General features: G+C 44.8%; 3 protein-coding genes and 1 long non-coding RNA gene across 5 annotated transcripts; 3 read left to right on the top strand and 1 right to left on the bottom strand.

Annotated features, from left to right (window-relative positions):
* The first annotated feature begins 1857 nt into the window (after window positions 1-1857).
* On the top strand, window positions 1858-4829 carry LOC112875614 (probable NAD(P)H dehydrogenase (quinone) FQR1-like 1). Its single transcript, XM_025939529.1, has 4 exons — window positions 1858-1896; window positions 2044-2110; window positions 2149-2742; window positions 4322-4829. The coding sequence occupies exons 3-4, from the start codon at window positions 2198-2200 to the stop codon at window positions 4551-4553; spliced, it is 777 nt and encodes a 258-aa protein (XP_025795314.1). The 5' UTR covers window positions 1858-1896; window positions 2044-2110; window positions 2149-2197; the 3' UTR covers window positions 4554-4829.
* A 173-nt stretch (window positions 4830-5002) lies between these two features.
* Window positions 5003-10949, top strand: LOC112875613. 2 transcript variants are annotated; one of them, XM_025939528.1, is made up of 11 exons: window positions 5003-5419; window positions 6219-6391; window positions 6661-6770; window positions 7065-7230; window positions 7651-7754; window positions 7858-8031; window positions 8122-8269; window positions 8606-8917; window positions 9251-9316; window positions 9424-9481; window positions 10035-10949. In XM_025939528.1, exons 2-11 carry the CDS (start codon window positions 6257-6259, stop codon window positions 10673-10675), a joined length of 1914 nt encoding a protein of 637 aa, XP_025795313.1. In that variant the 5' UTR covers window positions 5003-5419; window positions 6219-6256; the 3' UTR covers window positions 10676-10949. The 2 variants fall into 2 exon arrangements, with proteins under 2 accessions (XP_025795313.1, XP_025795312.1); XM_025939527.1 differs by having other exon boundaries at window positions 7645-7754.
* Window positions 10950-11339: 390 nt separating this feature from the next.
* Window positions 11340-15276, top strand: LOC112874870 (pentatricopeptide repeat-containing protein At1g10270-like). The gene is made up of 2 exons (XM_025938434.1): window positions 11340-13955; window positions 14843-15276. The coding sequence occupies exon 1, from the start codon at window positions 11411-11413 to the stop codon at window positions 13817-13819; it is 2409 nt and encodes an 802-aa protein (XP_025794219.1). The 5' UTR covers window positions 11340-11410; the 3' UTR covers window positions 13820-13955; window positions 14843-15276.
* A 311-nt stretch (window positions 15277-15587) lies between these two features.
* On the bottom strand, window positions 15588-17976 carry LOC112874871. The gene is made up of 3 exons (XR_003225056.1): window positions 17836-17976; window positions 17488-17764; window positions 15588-17384 (listed from the first exon to the last, which is right to left on the bottom strand). It is a non-coding gene; the product is annotated as an uncharacterized LOC112874871 (long non-coding RNA).
* Between the last annotated feature and the right edge of the window lie 4039 nt (window positions 17977-22015).

Raw genomic sequence — 22015 nt, 5'->3', positions numbered from 1 at the left:
TTCGCACGTCGAAGAATTTCAAATGAAATGGGTTCATGGATTCTCGTAGATGTAGGAGAAGTTTTCGCGTGTTCCTGAGAAGTCCAAAGTTTACCTACTGAATAAACGTATATAATAAAGAAATTACAAGATATTAAGAATTGCCTTTATATATTTATGCAATCTGTTCCAAATTACGGTTCACTTTAACTTACTTTGACCAAGATTTTATAAAAAATATATAGTTGGATGTTGTAAATGTGGTAACTTTTCTATAAACTTAATCAAAATTTGAAAGATTGACTTGTGACAAAACTAAAATAAACTATGATTTGGAAGGGAGAGAGAGTAGATGAGGAGCTAAAGCCTGTTTAATTTGGCTAAAGCTCAGGCGCTAGTGTTATATATTTCTCATCTTTGGATCCTCCTCTCTAGATAAGCTGAGATACTGTTAGCACTATTTCAACCTTTTCTTATGAGTTCTAGTCAAAAGCAAAAAATCTGAAACCAACTGTCGGCTTTTGAAAATGGCTTATGAGAAGCAGAGGTTGTATTTATATTGTAAGCTAAAAGCGGATCCAGATGTGCTTTTGCTTGTACGTGTGCTTCTGCTGGCTTATGTGAAGTGCTATTTCGCTGGCTTCAGCTTTGAGGAATATTCATCCAGAAGCCAATATACTCGGCCTTTCACTCTTTCTCCAGCTTTCAAAAGCCGGCTTTTACCGGCAGTCCTCAGAAGACAACTTTTGACAAGAAAAACCACAACAGACAAGCTCTAAGAAAGTCTAGCGTGTGCGCGGCTGCATCTCCTAAATAGAGCAGGTTCCAGAGAATCAAATGCTGGAAATAAAGCATCTAAGAAATAAAGCACGTTAATTTGCGTTTTCTCTTTATTCCACACTTTTTTCTATTGTCTGAATTGTTGTTGATCCATCTAGAGCCACCTTTCCTGAACATAATCCATGTTTGCGGCCACCCTTCACTGGCGAAGTTGTTTCAGGTGATGCCCTTCCAAACAGCCTCTTCAATACGTCAATCCAAACCGTCGATCTTCCGATCCGATAGGATGGCTGAATGCACGTGTAGTTGTTGTTCCAGTCGCTGCACATTGCGCATCATGTCGTCAATGTGCAGCACAAATGATCATAGTTTGATGCTTTACTCTTTGGGGTTTAAAATTAAAAGTTGCTAATTTTTTGTTCCATTTTTAATTGGGGCGAACATTTGCTCGAGTTTGTCTGTTGGTTCATTTATTGAGAAACACAAGTAATTGTTAATCTCACATTCTCTAGCCGTGAACTCTTATTATGTCTACGTGGACAAGTTTAATGTTTGATAGATGCCACGGAATAAAAATTAAACTCCATGTGTCGACCTCGAAAATTTTTCTCTTAACCTCAAAAATCTACAAATGTGAGCAATCTGCAAGTATGTGGCTTTGAATATTCGTAAATTGTGTTCAAAGTGTACTAGCACTTGATACATCAACAAGTTTTAGCGCATTTTCCTTAGCTAGCAACATACTTGGACCTTCACTAGCAACATCGAGATAGGACTAGAGAGGTTTTTCCCTGGACTTCTCAATCATTCAACTACACTGCATTACATGGTTTCTATTGGTCATATTCTTTTAGAATTCGATCTCATCGCCATGGCCTTTGATATCATACGGACCTTTGAATCAAGAAATCTATTGAATGCAAAAGGTGGTGACAGTCATTACTGCTTAATGATCATGTGATCTTCACCTCAATTTTGCATGAACCTAGCCCATCCAACCCAGCGTGAGCCAACCTTCTACCCCACTCCTTCAACAAAGCCATTTTCTCCAGCGCGCTGCCTCCCTCCCTGAGCTGGCATCTCCACTCCTCGCCCTCTCCTCACTCCACCCCACCACTAGCCCCGCCGAATTCCGAGGTCTAATCCCCCCGCCTCCTCCGCCGTCCCCGAGATCGCATTTCTTGGGTTCCTGATCGCGGAGAGCCCTTCTGGGGAGCCAGGAATTCCTCCCTCAGATCCGCGGTTTCCTCGGAGGCGTCGCTGAATTGCGGGTTCTTTGCGCAGGTTTCCCGCGTGCGGCGGCGGGCGGGGCGGGGGCGTGTGTTGGGTTGGATTGGATCGAAGGGGAGGCAGAGAGAGAGAGAGAGAGAGAGAGAGAGAGAGAGAGAGAGAGAGAGAGAGAGAGAGCGCCGCCTGTTGACCAGCGCGGCCGCCGGAGATGGGCAAGGGCGGCGGCTGCGTCCCCAGCAAGAAGCGCCAGCCGCCGGCCGCCGCGCCCTCGTCGTCGTCCGCCGCGGCTGCGGCGCCGCGCGAGGCGCCAGAGGAGGTGGTGCCCGCAGCAGCCGCCGCGGCGCCGGCGTCGGAGGCGGGAGCCGGGCGGAAGGTGCGGCTGTACATCGTGTTCTACTCGATGTACGGACACGTGGAGTCCCTGGCGCGGCGCGCGGCGGCGGGCGCCGGTGCGGTGGACGGCGTGGAGGCCGTGCTGCGGCGGGTCCCCGAGACGCTCCCGCCGGAGGTGCTGGAGAAGATGCAGGCGCCGGCCAAGGACCCCGCGGTCCCCGTCATCGCGTCGGCAGCGGACCTGCAGGAGGCCGACGGCGTGCTGTTCGGCTTCCCGACGAGGTACGGCGCCATGGCCGCGCAGATGAAGGCATTCTTCGACTCCACCGGCTCGCTCTGGCAGGAGCAGAAGCTCGCCGGGAAGCCCGCCGGATTCTTCGTCAGCACCGGAACGCAGGGCGGCGGCCAGGAGACCACGGCGTAAGCATCTCCTTACTCTTTCAATTTTCTGGTAATGCGTTACGATGCAGTGGAAGGAAGAGTTAATTATTTGAAGTGGACAAGATAGGAACACTTGCTATTGCATCCATAGGCCATTTTTTAAACTTATTACAATAGTCCATAATTCTTGAGATGTTTTACAAGTGGTTTGTTGGTAAGTGTTTGACTGGAATTGAGGTCTGTCACTTTCTTTCCTCCTGTTTTAATCAGGGTTAAACATACTCTGCTATACTCCAGGTTGGTTAACTGGTCTGAAACTTTGGATTTGTGATGTTTTTGCGGCCCCTTGGTTTAAGCTCCATGTGTGAGATAATCAAGGCATGGCTTAGTAGTTTTGATTAACAACACACCCATTTTTCTGCTTTGTTGAAATTCTGTTCTTGATGTGCTCCTTCTCGCCAATTTTTAGAATGATCTGTTTATTTATCACAGGTTTGATGATTTGTGCTTGCACTCCATCCATACATGTGCACAATTCATTGAATGCATGTTTACAACTAGGAGATGATAAATCATATAGATGACAATGAGCAATTACTAAAATGAGCGTTGTCATGTAATTGAAGCTGAAACGCACATGGTTAACATGTTTGACATTTTTCCATATTTCGCTATCAAGTGCTTCTAAAGAAAGCTACAACGTCCGTGTCATGGTAATGCTAACATGGATTTGGTTGTTGCGAACTATGGAAATGAAGTACCATATTTGCAGCAGTTTTGGATGCTGTTTTACTATTTTCTCCATTGTTGATTATCACGGTGTTGTACAGTGAGACTATTAACAACAACATAGGTGGCCGTAGACGAATTTAAGGGCATTGGATATGATTTGTACAAAAAGGACTCTTGAGTTAATGCGATGGTACGGTACCTTTTAGGCTTGTACCTGATCAATATCTGTCATAGTGCCGTAAGCACGGGCAATACATTCAAACTTTGTAGGCTCATAACGAAAGAAACAGATATATTATTGAAAGGTTCCTGTTAGAGATCAGATTCGCCATCTTAAATTCCTGCATTCAAGTGGAGGCTACAAGCTTTCACTTTCTAATCTAGGTTCCTCTTGTGGAAACAAAATATTGTCCCTTGTGTCATGTGAATTTTGGATATCATTGCTTCTTAGGTAAATTTTCCATGTGCAGTTGTGCCAGTTTCTAGCCAGTTTGCTATCCTTTTCAGTTTCTTCACTTGAGTAATTGCTTTAGTAGTCTTTTTAAGGCAGATAAAGGCAAAGAAAATACACAGATCATAAATTATTAAGAGCTATCACTTGACTTTTGTACAGATTTGTGACTTAACTGCTCTAGAACCACAAGTCTTTGGTACAGGGCCAGTAATAATGTTTCTCTGATCCTAAGAAAAACTAAAAGAATCGAAGTCCTTGTGCCTTAATTTTATTCTCCCTACTTGTTTGCATGTAGAGTTGTAAATTTTCTTGAGCTGAATATATATATTTTTAACTGAGCAGAGTTGTAATTTCTAAGTTGGTTTTAAGTATCTGTGTTCATCATGCTTAGCTATTCCTGACCAGTGACCATGCTTTGGTTGTTTATTGTAGTTGGACGGCCATCACCCAGCTAGTGCACCATGGAATGCTTTTCGTCCCCATTGGCTACACATTTGGTGCAAACATGTTCGAGATGGACGATATTAGAGGCGGCAGCCCATATGGTGCTGGCGTCTTTGCTGGAGACGGCAGCAGACAACCCAGTGAGACGGAGCTCGCCCTCGCCGAGCACCAGGGCAAGTACATGGCCTCAATAGTGAAGAAGCTCGCTCACCATGCCTGAGGCAGCCACCCCTGTGCAGTAAAAGCTACACGGTCACCTTCGTCCAGCCCTTGGCTTCCCCTATTGTTTTCGGATACATCTGGCTCGTCGTATATGTGCACAGCTTGTTCTGAAATCATCTATTGTTTGTTCCTGTTAAAGTAGCCCCCCTAAATTAAGGTTCATTTGTACATTGTCGACATAAGCATATTGTTGTCCATTTGAACAATAAGTGTCCCACAAAGTGTTTACCAATAAACATCTTATGTCATATTGATTATGAAAAATTTGGTGTTCGATTTGTTGCGTGGAACCTGTTCTATATTCTGAATGAAGAGCATTTTGTGAGGTTTTCCTTTCTGCTTGGTCTGATTCAGGTGTCTGGCTTGTGTGATTCAGGTGTCTGCTTCGTCTGATTCAGGTGTTGAACGAGCTTCCCTGATATTGTTCTGCTGAACTGACTGAAATTAGCATCTTGATGTTCATTCGTGCTCCTATTTTTTGAGATATTACTACATGGCATTTTGGTCTATAAATTCAGCATTTCAGACTTCAGAGGCCAGGCTCAAGAAAAGCTCAAGTTTCTTATTGGGTCAAGACTTTTGGGCCGGGCCACTCCCATATTGTTGCCTGACCCACCAGACCCGTCGTCCGGTCCTTAAAAAAGAAAAATAAAAAACAACAGAATGCACCACACCACGAAATAAAAAGGAGCACGTCTTTCCGACGGAGGCCATTTCAAAATTTTGATATCGCCCTCGGAGCCGGAGCAAACAGAGGAGAAGCGTCAGGCCTCGTCTCTCCTCCCCGCTGGCCTCGCCCGCCCGGCCGCCGCTGAATTCGTTCTGCCCCCGCATCGCCGCCGCTCTCTCCGCCCCCGCAGGAAGGTACGAGTAACCTCCTCCCCGGCTCTCCCCTCCGTTTCCTCCCGCCGCGCTATGGTCTCGATCGCCGGGTGCGAACGGTGCATGGCGTGATTGCTACGCGGTGGTGGTGCCGCTCGCTCCTGCTCCCCTTTCCGTTAGGCGCTTCCGATGGTTTTTCCTTCCTCCGATAGGGTTCTAACTTCTAAGCCCTTGCTCACGTTCATTTGGTGACGCTTCGGTTCGGAGCGTCCGTGTATGTGCAGCGCGATAGTGTAGTGTTGGTGTGGTGCTGTTTGATGCTAGCGATTGAGGCGGCTCATGGTTGATTCCTGTCACCCCACCCCCGAAATTCAGTTCGAGACTTGCTGGAGAGTCGATGCAATAGCTTCACTGGTAACTGTATAGGCGTGCTGATCTCTGATTTGGGGAAGCAAGAGGAGCAGATATTGACATGGTTTTCTGGAAATATGCTGGAGCGATATATGTTGTAAGACTTGGTAGGTTTTGCAAGAGCACAGTAAAATAGGAAGGACCCACTCGTAGTTGGAATTATGGCTGAGAACATCCATGTGGGTGAATTCAGCAGCACAAGTTGTCCCGGTTCAGTATATTTGTTGCTTTTTTTTTTCCAGGAATGTGTAGATTTCTTATTAGTCCAAAAGCAATTCTGATAAACCTGATTTTTCCATTTTAGTTACGTGTGCTATCTTCATCACTGTATTTCAATGAATTGTTCCCCTTATCTCAAGCTAGGAAAATTTCCCATCTTATTAGTCTCATACATTACATATCAGTTGATATTGAGGGGTGCATATTGCAGTGCTGGTTCAAAGAGGAAGTGTTCCTAATACTGGAGTTATGGGAGATTCTGTACTAGTTACCTGTGTAATGCAAGATGCTGCAGACATTGCATTTCAGATTCATTGCTTGGAGCGATCAGCATATGCTGCTGTGTTGAGAGCGTTCTGTGCTCAATCAGACCTCCTCTCAAGGGTACTTACTTCCTCTTACTCCTTAAGTTCACTTGTGAAATATCACTAATAGGCATATAATACACATTAGGAAAAGTATGCTGATCTGTTCCTCTATGCCACTACATGATAATATGGTAGATACTTCTGGTTTTTTATGTAAGTTCTGTTTTTTTATATGTTTAGATGTAACATTGTTTGGGTGAATTTTATTGGATAGGATAGGATAATTAGCATTTCTTCAGCTGCGTATGTGTGTTTTACATGCTAGCTACCTTTGATATCTTACAGGCCAAAGAAGGATGTCTCGCTGAACTGAGAAATGAGCTTAAAATATTGGAGAGTGAACACAGAGAATGTCTTGGGAGGGCCAGATCAAATAAGCAAATCAACTCTTTGAGGTGACGCCTAACACTTATTCTCAGAATAAAACATATATGCTGATTGAAAGAGTTGTGAACTTATATGTTCTGCAGTACCGCTGTACCAGATTTCTAATCTCTTTAAGTTTTGATGCTCTATTTGGTATCTAGTACCATTTCATGTTTATTTGTGGCATTTATGTTTACCTTTCCTGTTCCTTGTATCCCTAGTTTAATCCTTACACATGCAAATTCTCCCAAATATTGACCACCATCGTGTGTGTATACATAGTACAACACAATTTACATGGACTGCTGCATTTCTTGTCACAGTGCTGGCTTGCACTCCAAAGGGAGCACTTGCAATACTGAAGTTATGAAGGATGCATGTGTATTACCAGATGCTGGAGATACTGTATTTCAGATTCATTGCTTGGAGCGGTCAGCATATGCATCTGTTTTAAGGGCTTTCTGTGCTGTGACAAACCACCTCTCATGGGTATATCTGTTAGCCATTCCTATTTCTTATACAGGTTCTAAATACCAGTATTCAAATCATAGAAAATATAAACTGCTGGATAAATTTAATCTTATTGATGTATATAACTTTGTACTCAATGCTGATTTGACCGAGATATTTTGTTTTTGTGTCTATTTTTCTTCGGAATGGTGGTTGTTTGCTTGTTCCTCTCATTATTTTTCCTCTATCCCACCTTGCCATGCCACTTGCTTTATTTCTGCATACTTGTAGTGATTGTTCACTTGTTCTGTACGTGAGGGATGGCTGGTCCAGGGCATGCAGCCCATGGCTCCACACCCAACATTACTTCTCATTAATTATTTTAGATGTCATAATTTGCATTGGCCCCATCAGATATTTTCTTCAGTACTCTTTACCTGTATGTTTTTGCAGTTACAGGTCAAGCTTCTAACTAAACTGAGAAATGAGCTTAGAATATCACACATTGAGCATAAAGAAGTTCTTGTGAAGGTCAGTTCAAATGAGAATATCAAATTCTTGAGGTGAGTATGTCTGGTCATTTTTTCTCAGAATGAAGTGTATGCTTTTTAAAAGATTTTTCTTCCCTGCAGTTTCACATGCCTAACCTTTATTCTTATTGAGCAGGAAATTTAGTTTGGTGACTTTGTCTGTTCTTACAAAGACTGATCCTTCCTTTGATGCACATGCCATGGTTCATGAAAAGAATGGCTCAACTGGACAGGTCTCCACTTCATCCACAAGTTGCCTCAGTCTGTTGCAGCAGTCACCAATATCAGAGCACTCCATGTCCACCACAAGGTGTTAATGTTTGCTTGTTTCCACGAAAATAAAATATAATATAGAATTAAACGAGTTGGTGCTCATCGATTGTCATGGCTATCGAAACAGGGACATTGGGAAATCAGATATCTCTAATTGGGCCAAAGAAGGACCTTATTTTGAACCCCATGCAGTGGTGTCTGCTAAAAGGTTGAAATCTGTAAATGGGCATGCCCCTTCTGTTCAGTTACCAGTGGCAGTTTCTGTGGCGATGGTGGTATGCAAAGTTTCTTGGATTCGCATTTTCAGTGTTTTCTTCTGTAACTATCTTAATTATTATCCATACATAATAGAACTGCTGAATCATAACGATGTTGAAAAGGACGTGCACGCTATCATGATTGAAACCATCTACCATTCTTCATTACCATGCCTGTTTTTATTGGTTTTGTGGAACTGTAAATGATGAAAAGAAGCTTTTATGCCTTCATAGTTTAATAACGTTTTTAGCTATAGTTGTTTATACATTTTTATTGTCAAAATAAATCAATAGAAGTATTCATAGTCCACTGTTACTAATCTGGACCTTTTGGTGGATTGTACTTGTTGACAGAAAGGTCGCACCGACGATACACTTGATAGTGAGACGATACCCTGTGAAGTGAAGTCAGGATGCACATCTCCCATTTTTCAAGAAAAGCATAGCGAACCGAATGCTAGTCAAGTTCCTTCCTGTGCTGATCATGCTAGGCAAGAATCACGGAAAAGGAAAGCTGAAGTGCCTGGGATGAGGGTATCTACAAGTCTGGGTGTTATGGGCATAAAGTATGGGATTAAGCATCAGAGGCTCATGAATAAGGACTCAGATTTGGAACATGGTTCTGAAATAATTAACCTTTGCCTAACTGCTAGCCTTCTACACAAGGTACATGACTCATCCTTGCGGTCCGAAGGCAGAACTTAGCTGCAGGAGAACTCCTTTGAACGTTCATTTGATTTCCAACCTTTTCTTTTTTTGACATTGTGCTGTTCTGTGACTTGTCTTAGAAATCAAGATTTCATACATAGCCTTTCTCCATAATTGTAGCACTCTATCTTATATTTCCTCCTAATTACAGTGTATTATATTCTTTCTTCCATCCCATTTGTGTATTCCTTGGTGATTTGTACCCATGATAATACCATTCTACAAAAGATGAAGTAACAAGGATTTCTTCTGTCTTTCTTTGACGAGGTCCAGCCATCTTCTTATTTGTAGGTTGAAAGACTACTTAGAGAGAAGCCATATCCAGCTAATTTAGAGAAAGCAAAGTTGATACTCAAAGTGAGATTCCCCTTAAACTCAGTATGACGGTACTTGATTTGCATCTATATGCTCTTATTGCAATTTTTTTTGTGCTTCTGTGACATTTTGTACTTTCCCTGAATCAGGCCCAAGAAAAGGACCTTTTGGATGCACTTGTTAAACTTTCTGAAATATCATATGATGGTAAGTCACTTCGTAGATTCCTTTTAGTTTAAGTTAAAATTGATCTATTTGGTACTTAACTCATGAACTAATACTTTATAATCTTATAAAAATAAACTAGTTCAGATTCTGCAGAAATGGTAGATATAATAATGATATCAGGAAATGCAAGGAACAAAATCCACGAATTCTGAAGATTTCAGCTATCCATTTATTTAAAGAAAGGCAGCATAGTCTGCTAATCACGAATTGGAACTGTCCCCTGGGAATAGTTAGAAAGGGGAAAGAAACTTGCAAATAATTAAGGGGTTTGAGTGGGCTCCGGGCTGTGAATACTTTGAAGAACAGTGGGTTGCGGATACGGCAAACTTTGACCCTTTGTCAACTGTAAATTTTTACAATCGCAAATTTTGTGTTCCACAGAACCTTGTCCATCAGATTTCCACTAAATAAGTAAATATGGACATTGTTTAGTCATTTGCCGTCTTCATTAATCATCACCATTTATCAATCCATTCATGCACCTATTTGTTACCTACCTGAACTGACTCCTTTTTGCCTCGGTGCTCTGCAGTGGCTTATTTCAATGCTAACGGAGAGCCGGACAACATCAACACCCACAACGATGGCAAGGGCAAAGAGGATGTGCTGCCGAAGCCGACGAATTCGAGCGACGAGACGCCGCCTGGGACGACGAGCCTGGTAGGCGGCGGAGAAGGAAATCATGTCAAGATCCAGGATATTGCTGCAGCGGGGCTATCCCCCTCATCGGCGACCCCCACCGGCGGCACCACCAGCTCGTTCCCGGTCATCCCGCAGCTCCTGGCACCACCGCCAGTCACGCAGACGCGCCTGCACGCCCCCGCGCCCCCGTCCTCCTCCCCCGGCGCGCTGGGCGAGTCCTCGGGCGGCCTCTCCACTGCGCACCGGCCTCACGCGACGCTGATGGCCGTGGCGTCACCCCCGGCGCCGCTCAAGAAGCGGTCCAAGACTACGGCGGAGCAGAGGAGCCGGATGCGGGAGTTCGCATACCGCGTCGGGTGGAGCTTCCGTAAGGCCGGCGCCGACGCCGTCGACGCCTTCTGCGCCCAGGTCGGCGTCCCCCGGCGCGCCCTCAGGAACTGGATGGCCAATAACAGGCACCTCGCCAAGATTCCACCCCCGTCCCTGCCGTCGCGCCACCGAGACCACCCGCCGGCCGCCACACCACGATGACTGAGGATGGCAAGCCTCCTGAACCCGAAGCTGCTGCACCTGCTGATGACGGCGGCAAGGAAGACGGGAATGAAGAAGCTTCTGATGAAGTTACTCAACTAGGAAGGGGCCATCGGAGCTCGATTTGAATGTAATTGGCGAACAGCTCGCTCGAGAACTCGGACCAACTCTATTTACACCTGTAAATATACATGGCTATCCTATGTATACTATCCAGTGCCTTGTGCGTAAACAAGCGGCATGAGATTGTGGTACATGCTTGGACTTCTTCTCACCCGTCCCTTGCATGTATGATCTATTGTCATGTGTCTTGCTAGTGATGAAATCCTCCAAACAGTCACATTGAAGCTTGCCTGTCACATGTTTTTGTCTCATGGTGATTCTCTGTCGGTATATAGGCATGTTCATTTCTCGAGTCAGGAACGAGAAGAGCAGAGCATTATCAACAACAAAGCATGTTTTGGATTTTTTTTGTTCAGTGGATCATGGCATTTGTAAAACTTCGCGAGTTTCGCAAATAGCTTATATGGGCCGCATGGGCCTGGTTGTGTGGATTTTTCTTCACTACACGATCCATTCCCCAGCCCAAGAGGCCGAAAATACACGCGGCCCGCATCAGCTCCCAGCAAGGGTTTTACCACTGGCTACTTGCCGGCCGCGCGGCCGCCGCAGTGCCGCACGCCCACAACACACCGCCTTCCTTCTTCCCGCCGCCGCCGACCACCACAGGTGGTCATGGCGCTCTACCGCCGTCTCCTGCTCCTCCGCCGCCTGTCCCACCTCCACCCCTCGCCCTTCCCCGCCCCCGCGATCGGCTCCTCACCACCGCCCACCCTTGCGGGGCTCCTCAACCCCATGGGGCGCCGCCACTTCGCCTTCTCCTCCGCCGAGGAGGCCGCCGCCGAGCGCCGCCGCCGCAAGCGCCGACTCCGCATCGAGCCGCCGATGAACGTCCTCCGCCGCGGGCCGCCTCCCCCGCGGGACCCCAACGCGCCCCGCCTCCCCGACACCACCTCCGCGCTCGTGGGCCCGCGCCTCAGCCTCCACAACCGCGTCCAGTCCCTCATCCGCTCGGGGGATCTCGACGGCGCGGCGGTCGCCGCCCGCGCCGCCGTCTCCTCCCGCGTCCGGCCCACCGTCTTCACCTGCAACGCCGTCGCCGCGGCCATGGTCCGCGCCGGGCGCCACGACGACTCCGTCGCCCTGTTCGAGTTCTTCTTCCGCCGCTCCAACATCGTCCCCAACATCGTCTCCTACAACACCCTCATCCTCGCCCACGTCGAGGCCGCCCGCGTCGACGACGCGATGCAGGTGTATCGCGAGATGCTCGCGTCCGCGCCCTTTTCCCCCTCCGCCGTCACCTACCGCCACCTCACCAAGGGCCTCGTCGCTGCCGGCCGCATCCGCGACGCCCTGGATCTCCTTCGTGAGATGCTCCGCAATGGTGGTGCTGACTCGCTCGTCTACAACAACATCATCGCTGGCTACATTGACCTCGACGACTGGGGCAGGGCCTTCGAGCTCTTCAACGAGCTCACCGGGAAGTGCGTTGTCTACGACGGAGTCGTCCACACCACCTTCATGGAGGGCTACTGGAAGCAGGGCAAGGACAAGGAGGCCATGGACAACTACCAGTCCCTGCTCGCACGGGGCTTCAAGATGACGCCGGCCACCTGCAACGTCCTGCTCGAGACACTCTTCAAGCATGGCAAGGACAAGGATGCCAACGACCTGTGGGAGACCATGATGGACAACCACACACCACCGAGCTTCATTGGCATCAACGCCGAATCCTACAGTGTCATGGTCAACCAGTGCTTTAAGGAGGGCAAGTTCCAGCAGGCAATTGAGGTATTTCACCGCCAGCCCAGGAAGAATGTCCAGATGGATGTTGGTTGCTTCAACAACATCATTGGTAAGCTCTGTGAGAACGGGATGCTTGCTGAGGCAGAGAAGCTCTTTGAAGAGATGGAGACCAAGTCGGTCCTTCCAGATGTGTACACCTACACTTACCTTGTTGACTCGTGCTTCAAGGAAGGCCGTGTGGAAGATACCATGCAGTATTTCTATAAAATGGCAGATGGGAGGGAGCATGGGCCAAAGTTCAATATTGGTTTCTTCAACCGTATGTTTGAAGGACTTACAGAGGCTGGCTGGATTGATGATGCCTTGAAGGTGTATGGGAGGGTGCCTGACAAGGAGATCAAACCAAACACAGCAACCTTTGAAATCCTTGTCAAAGCCTTATGCAAGGAAGGGGACTTGGATCGAGCACGGGACCTAGTGATGGACATGGTAAGGGGTGGTGTTGTGCCTTCTCAAGAGTTCCGTGACTCTGTTGTTGACATTTTCAAGAAGTCTGATCGCCAGGAAGAAATCGAGAAAGCTTTTGAAGAAAAGCCTTTGCCAATACCTCAGCCAAGGACAGAGTATCAGCCAAGAACAGAGAATCGCCCTCGCAATGCAATTGGTGTTGCTCAAGGGAAAGAACCTGGCTTTAGCTCAGGTCCACCAGTGCAGCCTGGATTTGGTTACTCTCAACAGCAACGGCCAGCATTTAAAGACACTCAAAGTCAGCAGCTTGAGTTTGACTCATCTCGGCAATGGCATTCAGTTTTTGGTGCTCCTCAAGCGCCGCACCCAGGATATGGTGCACCTCGGCATGTACAGTCTGCAGTTGCTTCCCCTCAGCCACCACGGCCACAGTTTGGTGCTTCTCAGGGTAATTCAGGGTATAGCAACCATCAATCACAAGCGGGGTATGGTTCCCGGCTGCCTCAGTCAGGATATGGCTTTGCGCCTCACCAAGAACAAGTAGGATTTGGAAATCAAGTACCACCTGCACCGCCTGCATATGTGGCTTCCCAAAGCCAACCTTCACATGGTACACACTGGAGCCAGAGTTATGGATCACCCCAAGGCCAGCTGGGGTATGGCGTTCCTCAAGGGCTGCCACATGCTTCTCATTTGCCACAGCACCAGGCAGATTTTGGTGTGCAACAGGTCCAAAATGACAATGGGTTTCCTCGTTCGCAGCAACAATCAAATTCTGTAGCTCGTCATGGGCAGACTGATGTAAGCGCAATTGAAGATGAATCAAAGTTTGGCGGTTCATATTGGCAACAAAGCAATGGCAACCTTTGAAATCCTTGTCAAATCCTTATGCAAGGAAGGGTACTTGGATCGAGCACTGAAGTTGACAAACGGTCAATTTTTGTCATATCCGTAATCCACTGAAGTCTGAAGTATTCACAGCCTGCTCAAACCCCTTAAATTATTTGTAAGTTTGTTTCCCCTTTCTTGCTAATCCCACGGAACAGTTCCAGTACATGATTAGTAGACTACGCTGCCTTTCTTTAAATAAATGGATAGCTGAAATCTTCAGAATTTGTGGATTTTGATGGACATTACCATCAACATTTATTCCTTGCATTTCTCCTGATATCATTATTATATCTTCCATTTCTGCGGAATCTGGACTAGTTTATTTTTATAAAATTATAACATATTAGTTCAAGAGTTAAGTACCAAATAGATCAATTTTTACTTAAAACTAAAAGGATTCCACGAGGTGACTTACCATCATATGATATTTCAGAAAGTTTAACTAGTGCATCCAAAAGGTCCTTTTCTTGGGCCTGATTCAGGGAATGTACAAAATGTCACCGAAGCACACAAAAAAAATATTTGCAAATTAAGCACTGCCTGCCTCCGCTGGCCAGCGCTGCCGCTCCTCCGCAGCCTTCCAGCCACCGCGAAGAAGCGACGCCTCCTAAAGCCTGGTGCTGCTGCATCAACCAAGAACATGTCTTACCAGAGATTACTTCAGATTTAACTATTTCTTACCAGAGATTACTTCTGATTTTAATACTTGTTTGGAGTTGCTTTGGAACGCTAAATGCTTTGTTTGCACCTTACTGCTGGAATGCATGAATGTTTAGAGTTGTTGTAGGTAAAACCTGTCTTGCTGTCGAAGTAGTTGCTTCTGAAATCTGAATAAAGACTAGTGGTTCTATTAAATGCTTCCGATATTCCTGTAAACAGATTGAAAAAAAAAATGATTGTTCCTGTTTATGGTTTAATATGCTCTTGTTGTAATGCATCTGAATAGAAATGAGTTACTGAATGATTGATTTCATATACTAATGTGTGTTTGTGCTCATGTAGGAGCTAGCAATTTAGGATTCCTATGTTCAAGAAGTCCACCGGAGCTGTTTTTTTGGTGAAGTGCAACCTGCTGGAACAAGTCAATTGCAAGGATCAATTGATGAATGATGCTGATGGCTCTCCTTTTGATTGTGACTGTGATTGATTCATCGATTGCGAACTTGTTGTAATGTATGTTGGAGCTCGATGGGACTTGTCATTTAAATTTGTTGCCGTTTAGACATTGACCAGTGAGGCATTTACCTTGGGTTTTGATCTTGTTCATCATGAGCTGAACACTGAACTTCTGAACCTGGTAGCTTTAGTGCTTGGTTTTGTATGCCATTAATGATCTATCATCTATGCATATTGAACTATCCTTGTATATAAGGATTATAAGCATATTCCTCTGAAGTCTGAATATATACTGTCTGTATGACTGAGGCTGTTGTTGACTTGTGCTGTTGTGCAGTGCCTGCTGTTAACTGGCGCAGGCGACCCGTGGGTACCGGGTAACCTGACGGCTATGGGTTTGGGCAGGATATTAAACCCGCAACATGTTTTATATTCGCGGGTATGGGTTTGGGATGGCAAAACCCATTGGGTTTGTGCCTGTTGGCAACTCTATCTCTAAGTAGTCTTTCAACCTACAGATAATAAGATGGCCACACCTCATTGAAGAAAGACAGAAAAAATCCTTGTTACTTCATCTTTTGTAGAATGGAATTATCATGGGCCAAATGACCCAAGGAATACACAGATGGGATGGAATAAAGAATATAATACACTGCAACTGGAGGAAATATAAGATAAGAGTGCTACAATTATGGAGAGAGGCTATGTATGAAATCTTAATTTCTAAGACAGGTCACAGGACAGCACAATATCAAAAAGGCAATCAAATGAACTTTCGAAGGAGTTCTGCTGCAGCTAAGTTCTGCCTTTGGACTGCAAGGATAAGTCATGTACCTTGTGTACAAGGCAGAGGTTAATTATTTCAGAACCATGTTCCAAATCTGAGTCCTTATTCCTGAGCCTCTGATACTTAATCCCATACTCTATGTCCGTAACACCCAGACTTGTAGATACCCTCATCCCAGGCACTTCAGCTTTCCTTTTCCCTGATTCTTTCCTAGCATGAATCATGCTGCATGATCAACAGAGGAAGGAACTTAACCAGCATCTATGCTTTTCTTGAAAAAATGGGAGATGAAGTACATCCAGACTTCACTTTTACAGGATATCGTCACAGGTCACACTAGAAGTGTATCGTCGGACACAACTACAGAATATGACTCTATCAGTGGTCCCACATAACCTAATTTGATTAAAACACAAACCGAACACTCATCACTAGTGCCATGAGCAATAGCGCTGATGCTTACAAAGCATCTGATGGAATTAATAGCTTGAAAGAATGGTAGCTCTTGTTTATCAAATGAAAAGGTTCAGATGAAGTAAGGACTGGTTCAAGCAATGTGCCTCAGCTCATCTCGCGAAAAGGGAAGAAAAATGAAAACCTGAACTGCAATAAGTATTACAATTTGCAAGATAAAAAGTGACATTTTAGCCTCAGTTGTGATAGGAAATTTATTTATATGCACAACTTCAGACTTCATTCACTTCTTGTATCCCTGTAGAAAACAACAACAGCAACAAAATATGCTGATACTACAACATGGAAACATGTGTATACTGTATACTTCTTGAGAGCATGTAAAAGGATATGATTCTATAAACATTTTCTTTATCAATTTTTTACACGCAATTAATTCAGAGAGTTCAGACTCCATAAGGAAACATTAACAACAAAGAGGGAGTGGAAGTTAACGTCTAATATATCTACGTAAGGCGGTTGCAACATGCTCCCTGCTGCCTCAAGTTTGAACATTATTTGCTTTCATTTGAGTATTTGACCAAACGTGTTAACTGAACTTTCCACCTTCACCAGTCATCAGTATTCCTTGAGGATGAACTGTTCTAAGAGTTAAAATCATAGCTTTGCAGTGATGTGTATGCAATATGCAATGAATTTTGACTCATTATAATGCCCTTTGTATAAATACAAAAGTCCATTATCAGCCAACCAGTTGGTGTGAACAGTTGGCACCTGCTCCTGCTAGAAAAAAGAGGCACCAGATACTCTCTCTTTGTCACAATGGTTTGCTTAACAAACACTCATTTCTAATCAACTAGGAAGTGTTGCAGACCCTTGTGTACTTTATTATATCATGGCACTTCAAGTTAGCATCACTTTCAATTCCCTCATTGACAGAACGATGAGACAGATATGCTAACCCTGAGTTCTGGATTACTAATTTATGGATTAATTGATATAAAACTTTGTCAGTTTGCTGTTGTTACTTGGGCGTTGTGGATTAACAGAAATAAGATGACCGTGGAAACAAAATTCCCTTTGTCTCCTATTGACGTTTTGTATATTGAAATATTCTTGCAGAAGTGTAGGACACTCCTGCGTGAAGGAGATCTTTGGAATAGAACTTTGTCTGACCAAAAGATCTTTGGAATCGCATTCCACGTTTCCACACTTCAAAGTAGCTTTCTACAAAGAAACAGTTAATATATGTAAAATTAATAGGACATGTGGGCATTAATTTATTCTCCAGTCTAGTCAAATGTATGGTGAAAGTTAAGTCTGTACTTACAGAACTCTCACAACTTCACAAGCATCTTGGGGAATTTACCAGCCCACCATTTCAAAGAACTCTGCTTCAGGAGTAAAATGGAAGCAGTTATTCACATTCCTTAACTACCAACAGTGTCGCTGCTGCTCTACCTTAGTCCCCTCCAGCGGCCTGCAGCACAAGAGCAAGTAGATCTGTAGATGAAGAAGGCCGATAGGCTGGCTGGAATTTTGGAAAATTACCATAGAGGTTCTGGACGTAAACAAGCAAAAATCTGCTGTATTCTTCAGTGCTAACTCTGATATGGAGATGAAGCAGATTGTCAGGGCATCACTTATGATTTAGAAGGAAGCTTAGGGGGAGAAGTACCTGGGTTTGCCGACTGCAGTGGGCCGGGCTGCTGAGCCTACTTTTGACTACTCTGCAGATAGGATTAGGAGCTTTATCCATGGCTGGGGTGCGAACCACTTAGCTGCGCTGGCCGGGAGGTGCTCTTGAAGGCTAATGCCCAGGGGGCCCCTACATACCCGATGAGCTATTTCAAACTGCCAGCCCCTGTGTGTAAGAAAATGAAAACCTACATTGCAAACTACTGGTGGGGTAGCTCCATAGATAATCACAAGATCCACTGGCAGACATGGTCTAAATTGATTTACATTCATATTTGAACTACACGTGTCTTATTATTTAGAGCAAAAAAATATTTTTTTTCAAAATCATATTTGAGTTACCTAGTTCCAATATAGTTTCTATACGAAAAAGGGAGAAAAATGTAAATGGCAATCTTAAGATAAATCAAGTTAATCTTTAGATGTCCAATGGAAATAATAAAATAAAATCTTGTAATTGCTAAAAAAGGCTATAACTTTGCATGGGTTAATTTAATAGACCAACGAACATATAAAAAACATTCAGTCCATTTTGAAATAGTTAGTACATACATGTTTACCAAAAGGACACATCTCTAAAGGAGTTTCATCAACTTAAGGAAAACTTTGAGATTTAGACTCCATCTCTTATCTTTGAATTGAAATGCATTTGAACCTATTATTAACAATTAATATAGTACATATGTGTCTTGTATTTGGAGATTCAATTGTTTTGAAACTTATTTACTATTTTCTAAGAATTAAATGATTTTCCAGCGTGTTTCCGGAAAATTATTAGCGTTGACGGGTCCTTATGAAAATCCGCCACCACAAATCATCCAGATAAAGTTAAATAAAATAACTATTCAAGACTAGATGGACTTACTTGAACGGTGTTGTGATGAGGTAGTTTGTTTCTGAGTCCAGCGACTTGAGGTCGAGCCCCCTGGAGAGCACCCTTTTTATTTGGTAAAATATTTGTGCAGGCGGGCGACATAAGCATCCGCCAGCACAAATACAACCTGACATAAATTTTTCTAAGTCCCCACGTTTTCGTCTACTACGCCGGCAGGATGCCGGATTTCCGCGCCGCCACTGCCGCTTTCCACGCCATCTCGCCGCCCCCGCCCTCATTGCTGGCGCCGTTCCTGGTCTTCGCACCCACCGCGACGTTGCCCGCTCGCCTCACACATGCGCACGCCGCCGGCGCCCACGCCTAGCCGTGGCCACGAGCTCTTGGCGCGCACCACCACTCCCGCCGCGCCACCACATCGCCCTCCGCTCGCCGGGACATATGTCCAATCTTGCGCCGCCAGACTTCAACACGCGCGCGGGAGGTGAACGCCGCCGCCTCTTTGCCTTTCCTTTTTTATTTCTATTTAGTTATGTAATGCAATTTAGTGTGTTTTAAAATTCCTAATATTCCTAAAACTAATGTTATGTAGTTATAGAATGCAATTTAGTTTGTTTTCAAAATTTCTATAATTGCTAACATTATTGTTATTTATAGAATGCAAATTATTAGTATGCTACTACAAATTCCTAAAATTGCTAAAATTATTGTTTATGTATAGAATGCAATTTAGTTTGTCTTCATCAATTCCTATAAGTATTCTTAATTACTTATATAGTGCTTACATTTGAAAATCTAGGAAATGCCGAGACAGCATCAAATTCCGATCGTGAACCGTGGAGGCCGCGCTCCAAGTATGCCACCCAGAGCCCGACTGTGCACGCCGCTAGAACCAAGCAATCCTGGTCTATTGGTCACCGACCCTACCCAAATCCCAGAGCCAATACTCAATCAAAGTGATCGTCATAACAAGGTATGATAGACAAATTTTACGGTACACATTTCCTGGAATCCTCTAGATAATATCACATTGAACTAACGGGTACTTGCACACTTTATATGTCATGTCCTATTGCATAGGGTTAAATGGAAATACTAGCCGGATACGAACTTAGGAGCCGAGTAGTACTCGGGTAGTTTTCTTCTGTTCGTCCTACTACGGTATGAGTAGTTACAACTGATGTAGAGCGTGGGCCATGTCCCATCCCTTATCCTAGAATATGTACGTCATATGCGCAGTTTTGTGGCCTCCGGGTCCGACAAGCTCTCGAGCTCTTCGTAGTCAAGTACTGCAAGCTTCCGAGTACTTTTGAAGACGTCTTTGAGTTCTCCCGAACTTCATCTTGAAGGTGTCTTTTTCGAGTATTTCCTTGGCTGCATAGATGTTGTGAGGTGCTCATACCCTGAGTAGTTTTCAAGTCTTCTTTTATATGGGGTGCGATTGAACTCGCACTCCATATAGAGTAGCCCCCGAGCCTTAAGTTGAATCGAAGAATCAGCCTGAGAGTTAAATTAATTTTGAATCTTTTATCCTTATCTTCCAAAAAAATTTAAAAATAAACCATCGATGACACATGTCCCGCAACCCCCGAGCCTTTAATCCAAATTCCTAGGTTTGAAAAAAAAAGGATCCCAAAGATCGTGGCATGGGTTGTGCGAAAAAGAAGTAAAAGTTGAATTGATGGTTAAAATAGGTAAATTGGTTCAGAAATTTGAAAACCCCTTTTTCGGGACGTTATCCCTGAAAAAATGGTTAAACAAATAACTTTCCCAAAAAATTCTGAAATTACCGCTCAAAACAAATCTTATCCGAGAAAAAACTCTTCGCATTCCTCACAGCGAACTTGGACCCACCACTGGTTATTTAACCGCATGGTGACCTAGGGTTTCACTCACCCTTTCACTTGTGCTTTTTACTGCTCGAGCCTATCGTCTTTCTCTGTCCCGTAACCACCGCCACTTCCAGTGTTAGATCTAGTTCATTCTCAGTGTGAGAAGAAGTCGCACAACCCTTCATCCTCCCCAAGAACCTTGCTCCGCCGCCTCTCTCACTGTAGCCCCCGAGCGTATGCGAGTAAAGCATCTCGTGACCACAAGGATGGCCGGCAACAAGCGAGGTGCCTCCAAGGGGAAATAAAAGGAGTTTAAGGCCGCCACCACCACCGGAGATGGGTGGAAACCAAGTAAGTGCTCTGAAGCCGATCTTCAAGCTCTGGTTGATGAGGGTCTTCTTCAAGACAAAACCATCATCCAGTGGCGCGCTGCCACCGGGGATAGGAGGCCGTATGAGGGGGCCGACGAATTGGTTCTTTTCCAATACTTTGTCGAGCGATGGTTGGCCCTGCCGACCTCTAATTTTTTTCGTGGTCTTCTCTTCTACTAGGGAATCCTACTCCATCATCTGAACCCTAATTCCATTCTCCACATTGCTATCTTTGTACAATTCTGTGAAGTCTTCTTAGGAATAGAGCTACATTTCGATCTCTTTTGCTATCTTTTCCACCTTAGAGCCCAGTCCAGTGAAAAAGACCTTTACAAAGTCGGAGGTGCTGGACTCCAGCTGAGGCAGGGGATGGAAAAGAAATACATCTCCTACAAGTTGCCAACTAGCCTATTAGGATGGAGGGAGAGGTGGTTCTACATAGGAAACCACAAACCTTCTCCGCCTGAAAGAACCGATGGGGCGCTTTGGATCACAACCGAGTGGAGCAAGCCCTGTCAGGATGAAAGCCAGATCCCAAAGCTGCTTGGTATCATCAAGAAGCAGAGTGATGCAAGAGTCACTGGTGTGATGGTGATGTACTCGTGGATTGGCAGGCGGATCCAGCCACTTCAGAAACGATCGAGGTTTGGCTTCAAGCACCTTGGAGTGTTAGACCCTTCTCGATTTTCTGCAGACCCCATTCAGAAATCTGATGCCATTCTGAGAGTAAGTTGAGTACTCATGGGCGCTAAAACCGTGCCATATGTTCCCAAGATGTACTCTACCAAGGAGCCTCCAAAACATGTATGGATAAGTATTCGTATTCTTATTAAAGCTTTAAATTGAATAGTACTGACATGTCTTTCAATCTTGTCGCAGCAGGATGTGAATGTGTATAGGAGTATGTCGGTGTTCTACCGGCTGCCCACCAAGGGGTATACCCAAGGTGGTAAGTTTAGGTGAGGAGACGCCGAGATCAGGAACTCGAAGGTGCAAGGAATACAAGATTTAGACAGGTTTGGACCGCGAGGTGCGTAATACCCTACGTCCTGTATGGTGGTTTGTATTGTCTTGGATGTAGATGTTGTGTTTTGAATGGGTCCCTGCCCCCTCTTATATATCCGG

The sequence above is a fragment of the Panicum hallii genome, chromosome 9 (genome assembly GCF_002211085.1).
Source record: "Panicum hallii strain FIL2 chromosome 9, PHallii_v3.1, whole genome shotgun sequence".
Lineage (NCBI taxonomy): Eukaryota > Viridiplantae > Streptophyta > Magnoliopsida > Poales > Poaceae > Panicum > Panicum hallii.
This window is presented reverse-complemented; position numbering and strand designations above follow the sequence as displayed.